General features: G+C 43.8%; 1 protein-coding gene across 1 annotated transcript in view; it reads right to left on the minus strand.

Annotated features, from left to right (window-relative positions):
- Positions 1-17,732, minus strand: part of BRSK2 (BR serine/threonine kinase 2) — a 304,802-nt gene that overhangs the window by 102,122 nt on the left and 184,948 nt on the right. Inside the window, exon 8 of the mRNA XM_048948874.1 lies at positions 7-92. Within this exon, the coding sequence (XP_048804831.1) occupies positions 7-92 (86 nt within the window). The remainder of the gene's footprint in view (positions 1-6; positions 93-17,732) is intronic.

The following is a 17,732-nucleotide window of genomic DNA, read 5'->3' on the forward strand; positions in this document are numbered from 1 at the left end:
ACCTACAAATATTTTTTATTTTCGTAAACGTCATGCAGCTTTAAAACATGGGGATGCTCTATCAACTTCAGGATGGCTATTTCCCGCTCCACCTGGAAAAAAAAACAAACAACAAACAGAAATACAGAAGATTAGAAGCTAGATATTGGAATGCATCATATATCATAACACATTCTCTTCCCACTTACCTATTTCCCACTCCTCTTCATATGCATAGGAATCTTCAACTTACAGCAATATTTAGCACTAAATAAAGTATTTTTTAAAAAATTATGTGGTTTTAGCACTCCCTGCAGTGGAGTGCAAAACTGGCAACATTTTGAAGTTGAAAGAAGAGTCCCAAACCTATTAGTCAGTGTCAGGAGCTCCAGGAGCATTTGAAGCTACAGCTGCCTCACTACCCAAAGCCCTGACACGCTCTCAAAGTGCAGAAGCTCCGACATAGCACTGAGGGCTCTCTGACCTCTCATATGCACGAGTGGCCACATTGCATTACGCACTGCATGCACCACTGATATGAGAAAATTCCCATCCTGAAGAACTGGCATCGTATGTATGAAAAGAAGGGCAGAAGAGCATTGTTATTTTGGAGCTGCAGAACTGAGGCACAGAAAGAAATAAAAGAGGTGACATAAGAAGTACAAGGTACTGTAAGAAATTAAACCCAATTACTGGAGCTTTGGTGTTCAGATCCTTAAGCGTAAGACCTTGTTTTCTCTCAATTCCCAATCTGCCCAAGCGCAGCTACTTCTAAGAGCGTGTCTTCAACACTGAGTTAATAAGTTGTGACTAAGTCTCTGTAATTAGCACAAGTCTTGTTCTTACCCAAAATTCCTATCATGACTGCAGTGTGGTTTTAACTTGAAATTACTAAGGGTATTTATTAGAGATGAAGTCAGAGCAGCTCCTCAGCTGCTAGCAAAATTGCTCAGTGCTGCTCAAAGCCACACTGTGACTGCTCTGATTTGACCTAGGCTAACTTGAAGGGAGTTAACATAGCACTGTAGAGACTGTAGATAACTGAAATAAACTCTGCAACAGCATGCAGTCTAAGCAACACAGAAATTTCCAGGAATCCAAAAAGCCAAGACAATGCCCTAAAGACAAAAACAAGAACAACTACATAGGGCTTTTTTTTTTCAGTTCTTCAAATAAATGATTGTCTTGAAGTTGCTATCCTAACAATCCAAACATGAGCAAACTACAAAAGCATCCTTGAACATTTCCTCAGCAGGGCTCAGACAAATAATTAGGAACTTGTTTCAGTATAGCCTTAGTTCTTGATGTCATTTAATTTCCTGAGATATCATCCTCTACTAAACCAGAACACAGGCAACTTTCTTTGAGTGCTAGTAAGATGCTCAGCAGGAAATTAGAAAGTACTAGTTTTCCAGCAGTAAAAAGGGGAGGAGGATCTCCCGGCACACTGGCTATCACCACAGATCTCTCTTCCTCAATACTACCACACAGAAGCATCACACTTGGCTTTTCTTATGTATGGATGGAGAAAAGTGTGCTTTTTCATGTGTCAGTCTTATTCCTTCAAAGAGATCTGCAGACTCAAATGAGAGACCCATTTCCACACTTGTGATCTCTGGAAACAGCTACTACAAAGAAATGAAGAAAAGTGTATCAGGAGGCTCTACTGGATTTGTGTACATGCATCAGCATGTAAACATACAAGCACACAGCATTTCCAGAAATAGTATGAATTCAGAGATACACAGCACCTGATGTTGACAGCTCTGTAGGCATAACTGGCTCATGACCAGCACTCAGATGAAAGCCACTCGTACAAACAGGAAACAACCTGAGTAGATCTCAACTGAACAGCTACTCCACTGAAAAAAAATGGCAGGAGAGCTAGTCTACGTAATTTTTACCTCCTCTTCAAAAAAACTTGTTACTCTTTTACCCTATGGGATACAGTGACAGATACACGTTTGCAAAGAGCTTGCTGAAGTTGGACTTGCTTGAAGGACGAGGAAAAACGAAACAGAAAAAGCGCTTCCTCTCACAGCTCTCCAATAGTAATCAGATTCAGACATTAGCATCGTGCACCATAACTGCTCAGAAGCTGATGCTCCCACAGCACAGTTCTCTTTGGGTGAGCGAGACCGGATAAGTCCAGGGGAACACGACCACTGCACTAGCTACGACTGTGGTCTTTCAAATCCATTCTCCATCCTGTGAGTTTCCTGCCACTGTACAATGAAACTCCCTGTACATGTGCTGAATGACTGCACTGGAGATTCACTTCCGAAAAACCTCTTGATGGGTGCCTTGGCAATGAACATTCAGACCAAGTAAATGATGGATAGCAGCATCCCAGCAGGGTCCTGCTTGGCTACTGTTCTAAAGCGAGAGATGAGGCAGTGATTTACGAGTACTGCTCAGAGAGGGGGATCCAGTTACAGCACTGCATGGCCTGTGTTCAGTAAGAGAAAACCAGACAAGAAAGCAAATATCTACTTACTACATACATACTTAGTCTACAAAGCTATTAAAAGGAAATAACCCAAGTTCCTCTACTTGCAGCTCTGTAAGTGTAAGAGCGTACAAGGTCCTACACATATTTTTACCTTCCTGGAAACAAAAGTCCCCAGAGGAAATACAGTTTCAAAGGTCTTGACTTCAAGCTCAGGTATGCAGAAAACATCCAGCTTGGCAGTGTTTGGCAGCACTGCCCTGCAGTGTATTCAGCTATGTGCTGTACTTCCTCAGCCAGCTTTCCAGCCTACTACTTATTTTCTATCTGTAAACCAGGGATAAAACCAACCTACCCTTCCAAGTGGGACCTGTACAAGCCTTCAGTGAGAAGGAGCTTTATGAAGGAAAAGTGACTGTACTTCTCACTGTCTGGGCCCAATGACTGTCATGGTTTTGTAATTTTTGCTATCGGTATTCCACGTCGTAACACCACGCAAAGCACGTTAACTAGATCAATCTATGCCCAGGACATTGACAAAACACGGGTGGCTGTACTGCTTCAACAACAAGAGACTCCCAGGCCTCTGAACAGCCAAACTGACCTTCCTCAAAAGTCTGACAGCTGTGCCCCATCTCTTCTCTCTTCCAAAGAAATATGAGGGTTCCCAAAAACCTGCAGCAGACCACCTTCTCAAGGCAACAACTGCAGCTTTTGTCTTTGGGTGGCTCTTTTGGCTCCTTTTCTCACAGAGAAGCCAGGAACTGCGCTGGATACGGACTGCAGATCTCACCAGCAACTTTACTGATGGCACCAAAGGAGAGGTATTACCTTTTTACAAAATAGAAGAGGCCTTATAAAGCAGGCAGCTTTGCCTTCTTCCCTAAAGCTCTGGCAGCTATTGCCATGCCTGTTTTTGTGCACTCCTGTGCTTTCAGGCTGCACAGTGCTGTCCAGCTCAGAACTGGCAAGGACGGGAGAGCATAGAAACCCTGCAGGGGTGTTTGCTTTAATGCAGAAGCAATTATCAGAAAGCAGGCCAAACTCAGAATAGCCTGTCTGGGGAGGCTCAGAGTCTGTGATAAACAGCATACATGGAGAAACATCTGCACAGTAGTTTAAAAAAAAGGAAAAAAAGTGGAGCCCTCTGCATCACACAGACACCAGGGCATGCGATGGGATCCCAGCAATAGTCTGGGCTGCCTCATACCAGAGCAGGTTATTGACTGTGCAGCACACTAATGCCTTGGAGCTAAAAGGAAAAGCAGTGAAAGTCTGTGCAGGGCAAATGCAGACACACTGCTAACTTGTAACTGTGCAGGTGCCAATTAGAGGCTTTAAAAATCTATGCAGGAGGCTGATTTGACAGGATGCTCCAGTGATTCAGCTAATGACGAAGAGCAACATGAGGGCAACGTGACCCTTAGAGGAATACTGCAAAGCTCCACTTCTTCTCTGCCGCCTCTACTTCACCCTCCTTCTCTCCCAGAGGAATCTGTCTTGTTTAAACCCATCTCATCAGCACAGTTTCCACTGCTGACAAGTGCTCTGCTCCCTCGCCTTCCAAATCACAGACAAGCGGGGTGCAAATTCACCTACAAAGCAAGGAGAGCAGATGGAGGGAGCCACATGCGTCATCTTCATCACATATGTCTCAGTGATGAAGAAAGATTCCTTTCTTCTTGTATCCACGTTCAAAAAGGTGTCCTGGCTGGTGAGGAGCAAGAAAGTCCTGCAGACTGTACATTTGTTGTGAATTTTTCCTAATGGGCAAAACCAAAAGTACCAGATAGTAAGAAACCAATCTCTTCCAGTTCTCTGGAAAGTCTGCATTTTTGCCATACCAGTTCATATTCCATGAACAGACCTTAGAATCTTCCTACTTTTGCTACCATGAAGCATATGTGGGTCTGGAAGTTAAAAATTATAAAAAATGACTTGCTTTGGTGATGACCAAAGTTTTCATGCTTTTCCATGATAGCAGAATAAAAAAAAAAAAAAAAAAAAAAAAAAAAAGACTATTCTTGAGAGAACAGCATTAAAACAGAAATAGTTTTATACAAGTAACTGCAAACCTAGCATGTCCTGTGGGGTCACTGCTGTGGGGATATCATTCTTCCAAACTAACTTAAATCATTACAATAATGCAAACAATATCACGTTGGATTACTTGTATCATTACTTTCAATGGAAACATAAACAGGCTAGAAGTGGAAAAGAACAGTTTTTAAATGATGAAACATTACAAGATCTTCCTCTGCAGCTCTGAATTTAATTGATATCTCACTTAGTGAAAGTAGCCTTTATTACATTTATCCCAAACTTCTTCAGCAGGCCATTACAGAAGCAAATGGAGAACCACAAAAGTTGGCCACCTACAAGAGAGCATTTCCTGCTGCTATTTTAGCCATTAGCTTCAAATTTCTGAATATAGTGAGCCAGATTCAAAGTGTATTGAAGTCAACAAAAGACATCAATTGACTTAAGTGGGCTTTGAATCAGACCTTCTAATGATCATTAAGTGGTATCTGGAAGAAATCTTCTATTACACAATTTTGACTAATTAAATGCTTTAACATGAATTCAGGTTTTCTGCTAAGTACTGGTAATTACGAGAAGATTCTATAAAAAGTGGATAAATGAGGAGGGAAAACTAGATTTAGATATACATAGAATCAGGCAGCTAAACAAAGCTGTACAAAATACAACAAACAGACAAAATTGCTGGAAAGCTGAGCAATTCTTCATTTTATTGAAAGCTCTATTATGGGCTCATTCTATCACAATTTTTGTTTGCATGTGTGTTTCTCAAAGTTATTTCCCCATAAATGAAAATGAAAATAGGTATGTGTTAGAAACAAGTGAGTTGCATATTTGATGTTCGGATTTGCATGTGCAAACTTTTATACCATGAATCTCTGCTAGGGAACTCATTTTCCACAAACGGCTGCTATAATAGAATGTCAGTTTCCACTTGTCTTTATTGAAACAAGTACTTTTCCATAGTCTCTTCAAAATTGCATTGCAGGAGCTGCAGTGAATTTCAAAATTTGGCATGACGTCTGAGAGTATGAAACCAGCTGAAGTGTCACGGTGAGAATCCTCACCATGTCCCTTCTGCTGGCTTCACTGTACCTCCACAACAGGCAAGGCCACGTGGCCTGGCCTGTTAATCACTAGGCCCTGAAGTAACAGGGTCTGGAGCCCGGTGGTTATCTAATCACAGAAAATCCCTCCCGAGATCTTCATGGTTTAACTCAGCAGTTAACACCTGCAGCATTTCTCAGCACTCTGCCATAGGCTACCGACTACATTCAGCCATTAGACTTACCCGCAGCGTATGCTTCTTTAAGAAGCATCGGGGCTTCATGCAAGGGACACTGATGGGAGCTGACAAGGAGTGGATTTATTCATTCAGCACTTGAGATTATCTGCTGCCCGGTGGTACACAGCTAGCAAGTGAGTGACATGCAAGGCTCTGCCAGCAGTCAGCAGAATCAGCCCCTTTACACTGCAAGGCAAAGAGCCTCCCATCGCCTTGGTGAGTGCCTCACCCTGGCTGCCAGCACCAAGCAGCACAGGGGACTGAACACAAACCAACAGCCTCTCTTCAGGGGAAAGGACCTGATACTTTACTTGCCCTCCCCCCCCCCCCATCTTGGTTTTTAATTTTGATGTGCGCCGTGCTTGCTTTTATCAAATGCAGAATGCTTGCACAGCTGTTTTTTTTTCATCTGGGAAAAAAACCAAAACGATTCACGTACAGCCCAGTTTGTTATGAGAAACCCATTACTTCAAATCAGCAAGCACAGCCAAGCCTTTCCGAAGAGTGCCAGCTGCTGCTCCAAAGCTGTCCCTGCCACCCTAACCCTGCAGTGCTCACCCCAAGCTTAGAAACTAGAGTGTTGTAGGCAGTACGCCCCTCAGTCTCTTCTGAAGGACCAATAAACATACACCTGTGACACAGGTCTCAAGAACAATCATTTTTTTCTTTTGTCTCTTTTCAAGACATATAGATTATAGAACACAAGAACAGCCTAAGAGCGTGGTGCAGCTCATAACCCATCTTCCCCCCAGAAGAATGTACTGCTATTCCAAATGCCCTGGGGGTACTACACTCAGCTACAGGAAAACAACCACTACACTCAGAGGAGAAACAAGCTGCAAAATTGAGGAGTAGGGATAGTTCAACCTCAAACAGTATGAGTGCAGAGCACCAAACACAGAGCTGAGAGGGCGGAAAACAGACCTTACAGATTTAATACAGCAGCACCAAAGACAATGCTGGAATGTCTGAGCCAGAGATGGTGGAGGAGGCAGAAGTTGCTGAATCCCATTAAGGGAATACGGGCAAGCACAAGAGTTGGTATAGCACAGCACAGCATAATGTCCTGCCAAGAATACAGTGCAGAGCTTCGGTTGAGGCATGTGATAAGAAAGAGGGGCTCCCAGGAGCGCAAAGAGTATCCAGGAAAGGCAATGAAACAGTGCGGAGATGCCGCACCACGGGCTGGATCCTTCAGGGAGTCCATCAGCAGTAGGAAGAGAAATTTAAAAGGACACTTTTGGAAAAACTTCAAAGGGTAAACTCTACCATTTCCTACATGTCTCAGATAGCCTTTCTCTGTATTCCTTGCTTTCTCCATTAGTCACCGGCCTTGTTTATCTCCTCGGCATTGTCTTACACAAACGCCCTTTACACTTTCTCCCTAACACTCTTCCTGAAGTAATCAATAGGATAGATGCTGTTTCCTTCTCTAAATCTTTCCTTAATGGCCATCTCAAAGAAACAAAGCAAATAACAAATGCTCTGAGAGTGGGCAGAGTAGCTGAAGCTTTGCAGAGATCAGAGGCAGAAAGCCAGACGCTATTGCTGCTTTGTGTGTTCCATGAAAAGCATAATGACATTAACTATTTCAAAGAGTGGAAAACATGTAATATGATTTCTGTTTTTCTACTGCATCCCTCTGCTTTCCATTTCTGTGTGCCACTTGGCTGGGTGTTTGTATGTACATGTATACCAAAGTCTCACCTCAGCTGAGTTAAAAAACTCACGGACGTGCAAGTGGTAGGTATATAAAGAGATCATCCACCTCCTACAGCCCCACACGGCAAAGGAAGCAGAGACTGAAGAATCCACTGCTCTTCCCTTTGGTCCATTTTCTGAACGCGCTGTTGGAGCGCAACTGCACCTCCCAGAGGGACACAGTTGCAGACAAACAGCAGCATGGACCTCATCCAGGAACAACAACAAGGGCAACACAGACACACAAATTTCACGTTTGCACTTTTCTTTGCAATAAAGAGGGTGCTTTGGGGGTGCAGCCTGGCAGTGGCAGACAGAGGAGACAAGAGCTGACTCTCTGCCAAGCAGTGGAGCCAGTGGCTGCGTACTCAGGGAGGTCAAGTAACTGCTGGCCTCCCTGCCTCCCTTTCCAATGGGTTTGAAGCAGTCTGTAGCACACTACAGTGTGAACAGCAGCTCCAGTTTGACCTGTGCCAGCTCTGCATTACCACTTGTATCTCCAGCCTGGCTTATGTATAGTGATCCCAAGACCTTCTTGACGACACTAGCTTTTTTCATAAAACAGGCACTCTGTCTATGCATTCTCTGCATTTCCTCAGCATAGATTTACTTGAAGAAAGAACAGTAAGTGAGATCCCACACAAGGCTCTTCCAAGGCTCAACCTGTCTCCTATCCATGCATTTTTCTGGAGTAAAAGAGATGTGGAATATGAATCTGGATGATAACAATGAAAAGGAATTCAATATGCATCCACCCTGGCTCAGATTTTTCAATATTTCATTTTTTTATATGGGTTTCTCTCAACAGATGTGATTCCCTTTATAGATGGCAAGGCCTGAAAAAATGGTTGTTTCTCCATAAAGAAGTGAATTAGTTCTTCAGATTCAAATATCTCTGCCGACCCATATACATGGGATTATAACCTTTTATTACAGAGCCACCTCAACCACAGACATGTCTTTTCATATCTTTCAAGACAGGATGAACAGCATGGGAAATCAGCAGTGACCTTGAAATACCTTCATCTCTGGGCTATCTGCCCGAATCCAGCCAGCAGCAGAGAGGCACAAACCCAGGTAACATCAGTTCTTTGGTGATTCTCGTGGCAAATTTACCTTCACAGACTCAGTCTCAGTCTCAGGTCAGGAATGAACTATTGCTGGACAGTTCAGTGGACATTGCAAAGCTCTCCTCTCCCTTTCCTGCAGCTACTGTGCTTCAGTGCTGAGAAGTGAACCAAGTTTTCAAGTTGATACTAGCCCTATTGCAACAGCTTTCTCCACGGTGCCTGCCCATTCTGTTTGTTCCTTTGACATCAAGGAGATGGCAGAAACAGCAAGACTGGGTGGGAGTTCTACTTGGGGTTTAGTGTACAAAAAGGATGGCAAATGTGGTGGGAACTGTAGCACAAAATAAGAGGCAGAGAGAAAAGAGAAATAAAACTGCACGTTTGACTTCAGTCTTGAGTCTGCCTGTACTCACTCCCTATTTTCCCCCAGGGTCAGCCTGCAACAGAAGACATTACAGCAAGACTTTGTACTCCCCTCAGTGAAGACAACGTCTTCCTCTGTTTTGTACATGCAACAGAAGCAGCAGAAAATTAGTCGATTGCTGCCATCAGCATCCAGGATCTCTCACAGCTGGGAGTTAAGAGATCAAAGACAGCAATGAAGGAACATTTTGTTTCTCAGCTATTTTATCTCTGCTCTTCTCATATTCTTTCCATCACACATCGGCCCCTTATTGCTGGAGGTGCTGATGACATCTTGCAGCCAATCAACACCACTATCAGGATCAAGAAACTTCTTGGCAAGGGAGATTTACAAACAACACTGTAAAGAGATGTTCTCAAGCATCTCTGAATAGGCAATGAGAATAAGCAAAGTCATTCCTTCTCCACATTCCTCAAACCTCCTTGAGAAAGAAGAGCGCAGGCAGCTCTGGGCACATCCTTACACCATGGTCCAGTCAAACTAACTCCGGTGAACATGAAGTAACAGCATGAGCACTCTTCTCTCACCCTTCTCCCCAGCTCATCAAAACCCACAAAACTCTCAGAATCAGACAGCAATAAAAGACAAATATTCAGATCTTAGATGTTACTGAGTGTGGCAAAGCTTGGCAAGGTATAAATCCCTTCCTGCTGTTCAAATGAACTCAGAAACATCAGAAGGAATACTGCATATCCAATACTGCATATTAAAGCTTACGCATAGCCACAAACTTTGATTCCAAAGTTGATTTTGGAATCAAAAAGCCTTGATGAAAAATCTCAGAGCCTGACTTGGGAGGTAGATGATAGCTGTCCAGCTATAGTGCCATGCTGGTGGGAAAGGAGTAGGCGGGCATCTCAAAGTACATCAACTTTCCCACATTCCTGGTAACACATCTCAGAGACAATTGCTTTCTACATATAGTTCTAGTGTGCTCCCTTGAGGTCTTGCTGAGACTAAGCTGAGTATGACATCTGCATGCCATGAAAGTCCTCCAGCTATTCAGGAAGTTGTCTGCCAAAAAAGAGAAATTACCAAATGCTGTGGCCTTTAGGAAACAGAATGTCATCCTTCTTATTTTGACAGAATTAGATACTTACAGATCATTAACAGTGGCGAGAAATTATGGGAGAAAAACAACGGGAAGGACTTACAAAGTTTTCAAGTATATTCTCTGGAGTCAAACATAATTTTTTGCCACATCTTCATTATACTTCCCAATGCATTATTCAGTTTGCTTGGACTTTCAGGAGCACTTAGCTTTGGCATATACCTTTATCTCAAAGTCTGTGGTACTCTTCCTATGAAATGAGACCAGAGATAGGCAGCAACGAAAAGCAAATTCCATCTTATAGTTCTCTGTCTCTAGAGGTGAGTCTTGCAAACTAAGACCTGCCTACTTACGAAGCTGCATCTAGAACATTACTGTCCAAATCTCATTTATACCACTCTGCAGTATTTTTGAGCCCTTCTGGGTCATAACACAGAACTCTTTAGCTTTACCAGTCTAAACCTGAGCTGAATCATTCCCCAAGCTAAAATAGATGATCTTTTCTACATAGTGACAGTCTGCAGTGTAGAAAATTTCTCCCTTGAATTACCTGAGTCAACCACATTTTTATGACTATATATACAGTACACTATGTATGCTGCAATGCAGATGCACCCACCAGCACAGCATTACTGCGTGGAAACCAATTAAATTAATGTACTTTAAACTTGAGGAAGGTGGTATTTTCATTGTTTCTACATCTACAGATGTTGTGGGTCCTGCATCTTCAGAATGGTTATCTTTGAGTGTAATTGCATACCTGAGGCTTTTCCTATTCCTTCATGTCTGCACTACCAACAGATCTAAAGCGGAGTTGAAAAATATTTCACTTCAACACACTTTGTTATGTCAGGAAATAACGCATCTCTAAGGTTAGTACTAAAGACAAAAAAATTACATATAGGAAGCTACAAGAAAGTCCAAATGATAAGCAAATGAGTTTAATTCTCTGAAGAGAACAGGCGTGGCAACAGACATTTTTTGTAGCAGCAGAGCAACCATTACAAAAACAGAAGAAAAATTGAAGTTCACTTAAATCATGCCATCTTAGGCCTGTACATCTTAATCCCTTGCACTTGCCAAACATTTATGATAACGCTTACACGTGCAGAGTAAAAAGTGCTTATAAACAGTTTACTAGGAAAGCAGCAAGCTAAATTTGAAAGCAGCAATATATGAAATGTACAGCTGGGCTAGATCTACCCACCTTCCCCTCCAATTTTTCAGCATTTTCTGCCAGAGTTCACATTCATTAGTCAGCTGAACCTAGTCCCCAGATGTTTGGAACATGCAAAAATCAACCTGTGAATCAGGGAGTTTTCCAAGATCACAACACTGTTTTGGAATGAAAAGGTGAGAGATGATGGACATGTCATCCTCTTTCAACAGAAAAGAAAACCAATTACTTCTCTTTAGAGGAGACATAATTAGCTCCCTTATTTCCAAAGGAGTAAGCCTTCTATTTCATAAAAAGCTTCTGCTGCCTCCCACACAAACATAGGACAGATAAAAGCTCCGCCAAAATCCTGCTGAGACAGATGTCACACTGAGGAAACCCAGCAGTAACCTCAAACAGGAGGAAACAGTGCCTGTGACGCTCAGCTCACGTGATAAATCCTGACTTACAAAGACATAAGAAGTCAGGCAAAGATGTTGCCCTTGCACCATAGGGAATCCAGTGAGATGGTATGCAAAACCTCAAGATTTTTAGGGGTAGCTGATCATTACGTTATTATAACTAGGCTACTCCAAAAGTAAAGTCTTCTAGTTATTTCCATGGAAACTGCAACAGATACAAAGAACACAATAACACTCTTTGATAGAGCAAATTCTCAGCTACAAAGCATTACTTTTTCAACAGAGTCACCACCATTAGTTCTGCACTGTTGTCAGTTATGAACAAAAGCCTGCATGTTGTGCTCGCAAAAAAAATCTGCGGAGGTGACGACTGCTGCTTTCACCACTGCTGAAATGCACCTCCCACCGCCCCACTGCGCTCACATCCACTGTTTCGTCTCCAGAAATGTTTATCACGCGTTAATGAATGCGAATTTTTTTCTGCACTGAGCAATTCAGTTCCATACTTTCACTTCATCCATTCTTCCATGTCAGACGCCATTTTGTCAGACTGCCCCTCTGCTGCCATCTGTCACACAGCAACAAAATGTAAGGGCGTACTGGCAGGAAGGCTGATACTGTAGGCAAGGATTACACTGTATCACATTGCTGCAGAGCATGAATTCACATATGGCTGTGTCCTATCCTTAAGCTGATTCCTGCACCGATACAGCAATAATCCCTACTCACAGCTCCTTCTCTAAGTAGGAAATGTGCACTCCAGGTGAAAGATTTGCCTTCTGTGGGTTATTGCAAAACTCCATGGGACAGCAGGGTAGTGCTCTTTCATTTATTTGCACCATGAACTAAGGACTTCTGCAAGGCAATCTTGCAGGGTACACAGGAAAGCTCTACGAAGTTTTCCTGAAACCAAACTCATATTTTGTTTGCCAGAAGAACACAACAACATAGAGAAGTCCTTTTTGTTTTCAAGGGTCCTAAATTTATAGCTGGGTGCCATTCAGTGAGAAGGGATGAAATAGTAGTTGACAGGGTGATTTTCAGAGGCCCTCTTCTCTGTAGGATTCTACTTAACTGTTAAAGAAAGTGAAGGCAATTTTCCCTCCTTTGATCACAGTCCTACTCCATCCCAAGTGGACAAGTAGGGGTTTATCAAGAGTTCTATCACGTCCTTTGGTATCATTCTGCTGCCTATACGTTCTTGTATTTAGAGTAGGTAAATATTACACATACAAACTAGAGCCTGATTTTATTTTGGAGCAGATTACTTACATCATCACAGAAGCCACTCAGTCATGCTCTGTGAAGTCCTAGGGACTATGAAAGCCTTTTTCTGACCGTTCTTCTGTTTTTGCATTCTTATGCTTCCTAATGCTTCTAAACCATTAGTATTTTCTTTTCCATGCTTTCTTTCTGAGGCAGAAGTGATTTTTCATTGTGATTTTCTGTGCTCCCTTCAGTATACTTGTGGACATGAACTTGTAGAAAATATGTTACTTCCCTTTCAACAGCATTCCAAATGCTTGCTTTAGTCTTCACCATTCTTATATAGCCTATGCTCCATTTGAAAGCCACAGAAGACAGTGAAGTGATATAAGAAGGTTAGGGAAAAACTATACTGCAACTTCTGGCAAACTGTATGAGAGAAATACTTTTAGTATGAAAGCTCTTGGTGGTCAATATAAATGTTTCAGGTGGCCAAGCAAGAAGTGGACAGTCCTTATGTCTGACTCATTCAACATGCATTTTGAAGAGCTGCTTCCAGTGAGATTTCTTTGGACAAGTCTTCATTTATCCAAGGAGACAGGCACTCCCATTCCTGTTCTCTGTGGGAGCAGTACTGCTCAAGAAACTCAAGATATCTCCTCACGGTGTAGTTTAACACCCTCCAGGCATCCCAAGACCCCTGAAGCATTGTTTTGTCTCTGATATCTTGCTCATGATCTGCAGATGATCAGTCACTTAAAGCCTACAGGATAGACGATTGCTGCCTACCCACAGTAAGTTATAACTTCAAACAACTGAGCAGAAGCTTCACTTCAGGAAAATAAATACAGCACACAGCTCTGATACATGCTCATTAGGGAAATACAAAGCAGTTCTTTAAGTCAGAAACAGAAAATAAGCAAAAAAGAAAAATAGAGCTAACAGTTCTCCCTTGAAAGCACTCTGAATACCTTCAAATATGAGAACATTTCTTCCAGAAGGAAAGGGAATTGTACTGCATTGCTATGTTCCCTCCTTGCTCTAAACTCATCCTTTTCCATAATACCTGCATGTATGTCCCAACCATTTCCCAGGCAGCCTCCAGATGGGAGCTAGCACCTCTGCTTAGCTGCTCAGCAGTGTTACTCTGCTGAGGTCATCCTGAAATTCCCCAACAGCCCCACCTGCAGCAGGCTTCTTTCCCTTAGGAGTGCCTGATGCAAGCCATGGACCTCAGAGGTGTTGCAGGACTGTGAAAAGCTACTGAGAGTTTACATGAATGAGCGGGTCTAATTTTCAAATTTAGGCCAGAAGCAGCTCACCCAGCCTATTTTTTTTCTTCTTCATACTGATTATTCAACCGAAAGGGTTTTCAGATGACCTGCGGGGATTGCCTTCATGGGTGAGTGTGCACTTCACCAGAAGCCCTGCTTGGCAGAATTACTTGATTAAAAGCATTTTGATTCTGTTGCCCTTGCTGCACACCTCTTTCCTCGGCTTCTGGCCACCTCCAAGTCCTGCGCAAACTTCCCTTTTCACAATGCACCAGGGACCCAGCAGACACACAAACCATCGCTTTGAGCTCCAGCCACTGCCAAATAGCTTACTGCACAGCTTAGATGAGCCTACACACAGTGTCCCTTCTGCTACAGAAAATCAGAGTGTCTTTCTAGAAATGCCCTCATTCTACTTGAAATCCTACCTGGCTTCTGCAGGAGTGATCTTAAACCAGCAGAGTAAATTGAACAAGGGGTTAAAAAAGGATTCATATTTTGTTTTTACCCAGGGCTGGAGAATTCCCTTTTTATCCTCCCCTTACGACACCTTTTAAAATAGAGTTGCTTTTTCCAGCCCCAAGCCCACCTAAAGCCAATGGGTCAAGCTATGTTTCTCAGCTCCTTTGTTCAGCAGAGCAGTACAGGGGCGGGAGATAAGTCTTTGCTGAAGCCACTGGCACGGGCGGATGATGAAGACATCAGCCTCGCTCAAAGCTGCTGCCTCCTGTCCCCCGAGACACCCCCAGCTCTGAGGTGCCGAGCAGCCTGCCTCTCCCTGGGGTGTCCCCACCACCGCCCTGCAGCGGGGTTCATGCTCTGCTCCCCGCATCCCCGCCTGGCTGCTCATTAATCACTCGGGATGCAGCGGCTGCCGCCACCGCCGCAGACACCTGAAGACTGAAGATGCCGTCTCCTCCTTGCTACGCAAGGCTTTTCTCCCTTCGCTAACTGCTTTTAAAGGGAAAGTGTGTGCTGCAGCACAGGGATACTGGTTCTGACCTTACAAAAACGTGACAAAGAATTGCACTGCAGTACTCACAGAGGCTGCATCTGGCTCTGTTATGATGACGTTCTGGCAGTCAGGGCATTACAATGTGTGTACAAGAGAAACTCGCTATGCAAAAGCCCACCATAATCTCTGCAGAGTTGGACCAAAGATTGTGTCAGTTTCCCAGTCAGGTACAGCATGGACACATGGAAGTGCCAGGCTTCTGAAAGAAGCACAACAGCTACTCTCTTTCAGTCCCTGGAGTACAAAACTATGGGAAGCAAAACAGAAGTCAGAGCACTTGTGAGGTTATTTTAACTTACCCTTGGAGAGTGACACCTTTATTTCTTCTCCCCCTAATGCAGCAGAGAGACTGAGAAAGCAGGCTGTACCTTTCAAGCTACCAACAAACATAGCTGCTTGGCAAAATGCAGCATATGATACCAAGGGAAAAGTCCTATTTCAGTAATGGCTTTTTCAAAACAAAGATCTGTCAGCCAAGCATCTCTGAAATGTAAGGCATGTCCCCATTTTGCAGTTAATCAACGGAAAAATGAGGGAGTTCCATGTGACCTGACATGTGGGTACAAAGCAGATCCAGTGATGTCAGGGCTCCCAGCCCCTGTGCAACACTGACTGGACATAAACATTGACAACAAACCCTTCAGTGTCACAGATGACCCTCACAGTACGGTGATTTTGCTCTAAAAAAAACGATAACCTCTGAGATAAAAAAAGATTCATGGGTAGAGTTACAGTTGGATCGATGATCTGAAACGATATTCAAAGGAAGCCATAAACTTCTCATAACTTGATTCGGAGTCACTGGGTCTGGCAACCTCCCCCCCCCCCCAACAAGTACAGCACCAACACCAGCCCACGGGTGCACCCAGAAGGGCGTGAGGTCAAGGCACTGACTTGGGACCCAGAAGGTCTAGCTTTGCTTTCTAACTTTTTAAATAGCTTTCTTATTTTTTCTGGATGGGTCAGTCTATCTGAGCTTTCATTGAGTACTTAGAAAACAAAGAGAATGAGATATTTGACTTCTCTTACATTTTTCTGCTCTCTTACATGCATTGCCTGTTCAGACTGTAAATGCTTCAGGTCAGAGATGGTCTGTCACTGTTTCCAAACGCACATATAATGCTGGCACCTTGATACTAGTATAGAGCATGGGAAGACACACCCTCTGCCAAACACAGATGGAAAATGACATGTCAAACACCAATTGTCACTGCTACCTCAACTTGCAGCCTGCAGAGAACGAAGTAGTGTAGGGTGAAGTCCGCAGCATATCAGATGGAGAAAGGCACACTGCCACAGCTGAGCACTGACTGCAGTTGGCTCCGGTGAGCTCCTTTTCTGCCCTGGCTCCACACTCATGCCATGAGAGCAGCAAGGAATCGGCAGTCAGCACCTGGCTTCATATGTCAGAAGCACACAGAGATACCACACACCGCTCCCAGTGCCTCGTCATCTGGGAGGGAGGGCTGACAGCATCAGAGGTAGATGGGTGACAACAGAGCAAGCTGCATGCTGAAGAGCCGGGAATCTTTGTCATGACAACAGGGAGAGCTGTTAAAGTCTACACAGTGCGCAGGGAGTGCAAAGTGAGGCAGTGGCTTCGGGTCTCCTGCTATCAGCAGGGAGGTTCTGGCAGAGCTGCAGCAGCAAGTGATGGTTTATTTTTAACAACAGCTTCTAAAGCCAAGGCTAGTGATTTTGTTTGTTTGTCATTTTTTAGTTCATACAATGCTCTAGATGGATACTAGCTCTTTTTGCAAGGCTTTATTTATTTATTTATTATTGTTTCTTCTTGAAGCAGGGACTGGAAATGCTGCGATAAGAAGACTGAAAGGTTCACTTAGTTTCAGCTGCAGTTTCCCTAAGTGCTTCTGTGTCCCCTGCTGAACTGCTGTTTTGTAACACTGGAGGTGGAGCACGCTTTGGGGATATTCCACTGCTTTCCTGCCTCTATCACAAACTCATGCTACCCCACCACAAAGCATCTTCCTCCCCCTTTCCTTCTCCCTTTCCTTCCTGCAAATGGTCAGCAATCATCAAGAAACGAAGGCATACTATCACCTTCTTCCGGTCTTTCTACTCCGATCAATATATAGCACCTGCACCATTAACTAAGCCGCTCCGCACTCTGCTCCTGCCCCATGTCCTCCCGGAGGTACAAACACAGCTTGCTGCAGATTGCTGCAGACTAACAAGCTGCACAGCTAACTCCCAGAACTCCCACAGTTCAACGCTTCAGACTAACATGGGGCAGCAGAGGGTCTGGAGCTGCAGCTCAGTGGTCTGCAGAGAAAGCTCTGCCAGTTTGTGCCCCTTCATAATGGGCGGTGAGCACATAAGGCAAGCGCAGCAAGACAGGAGAAAAGAGGCTGTGCAGAGAATGAGACAACACAAATGCTGGGCTTTGCAGTCCATAATTGGGGTGAGTCAGACTCTGAAGTGCTGTGCTGCTATCTTGGTTCCAGCAGATGCTAATTCAGCTGGTCAGGTAAAGTGTGCTTTCAGGAGGCTGATAGAAGTAAGTATATGGAGGCTCTGGGACTTCTCCAGGGTTCGTAGCCACTCGGCCAATCACACAGGGAAGAAACACCTCTGTAATGCAAACCCACGGGGACTGGGAAGGCAGCCTCCTTTGGGGCTCATTGTGGTGGGATAAATCC

The sequence above is a fragment of the Lagopus muta genome, chromosome 6 (assembly GCF_023343835.1).
Source record: "Lagopus muta isolate bLagMut1 chromosome 6, bLagMut1 primary, whole genome shotgun sequence".
In the NCBI taxonomy this organism is placed as follows: domain Eukaryota; kingdom Metazoa; phylum Chordata; class Aves; order Galliformes; family Phasianidae; genus Lagopus; species Lagopus muta.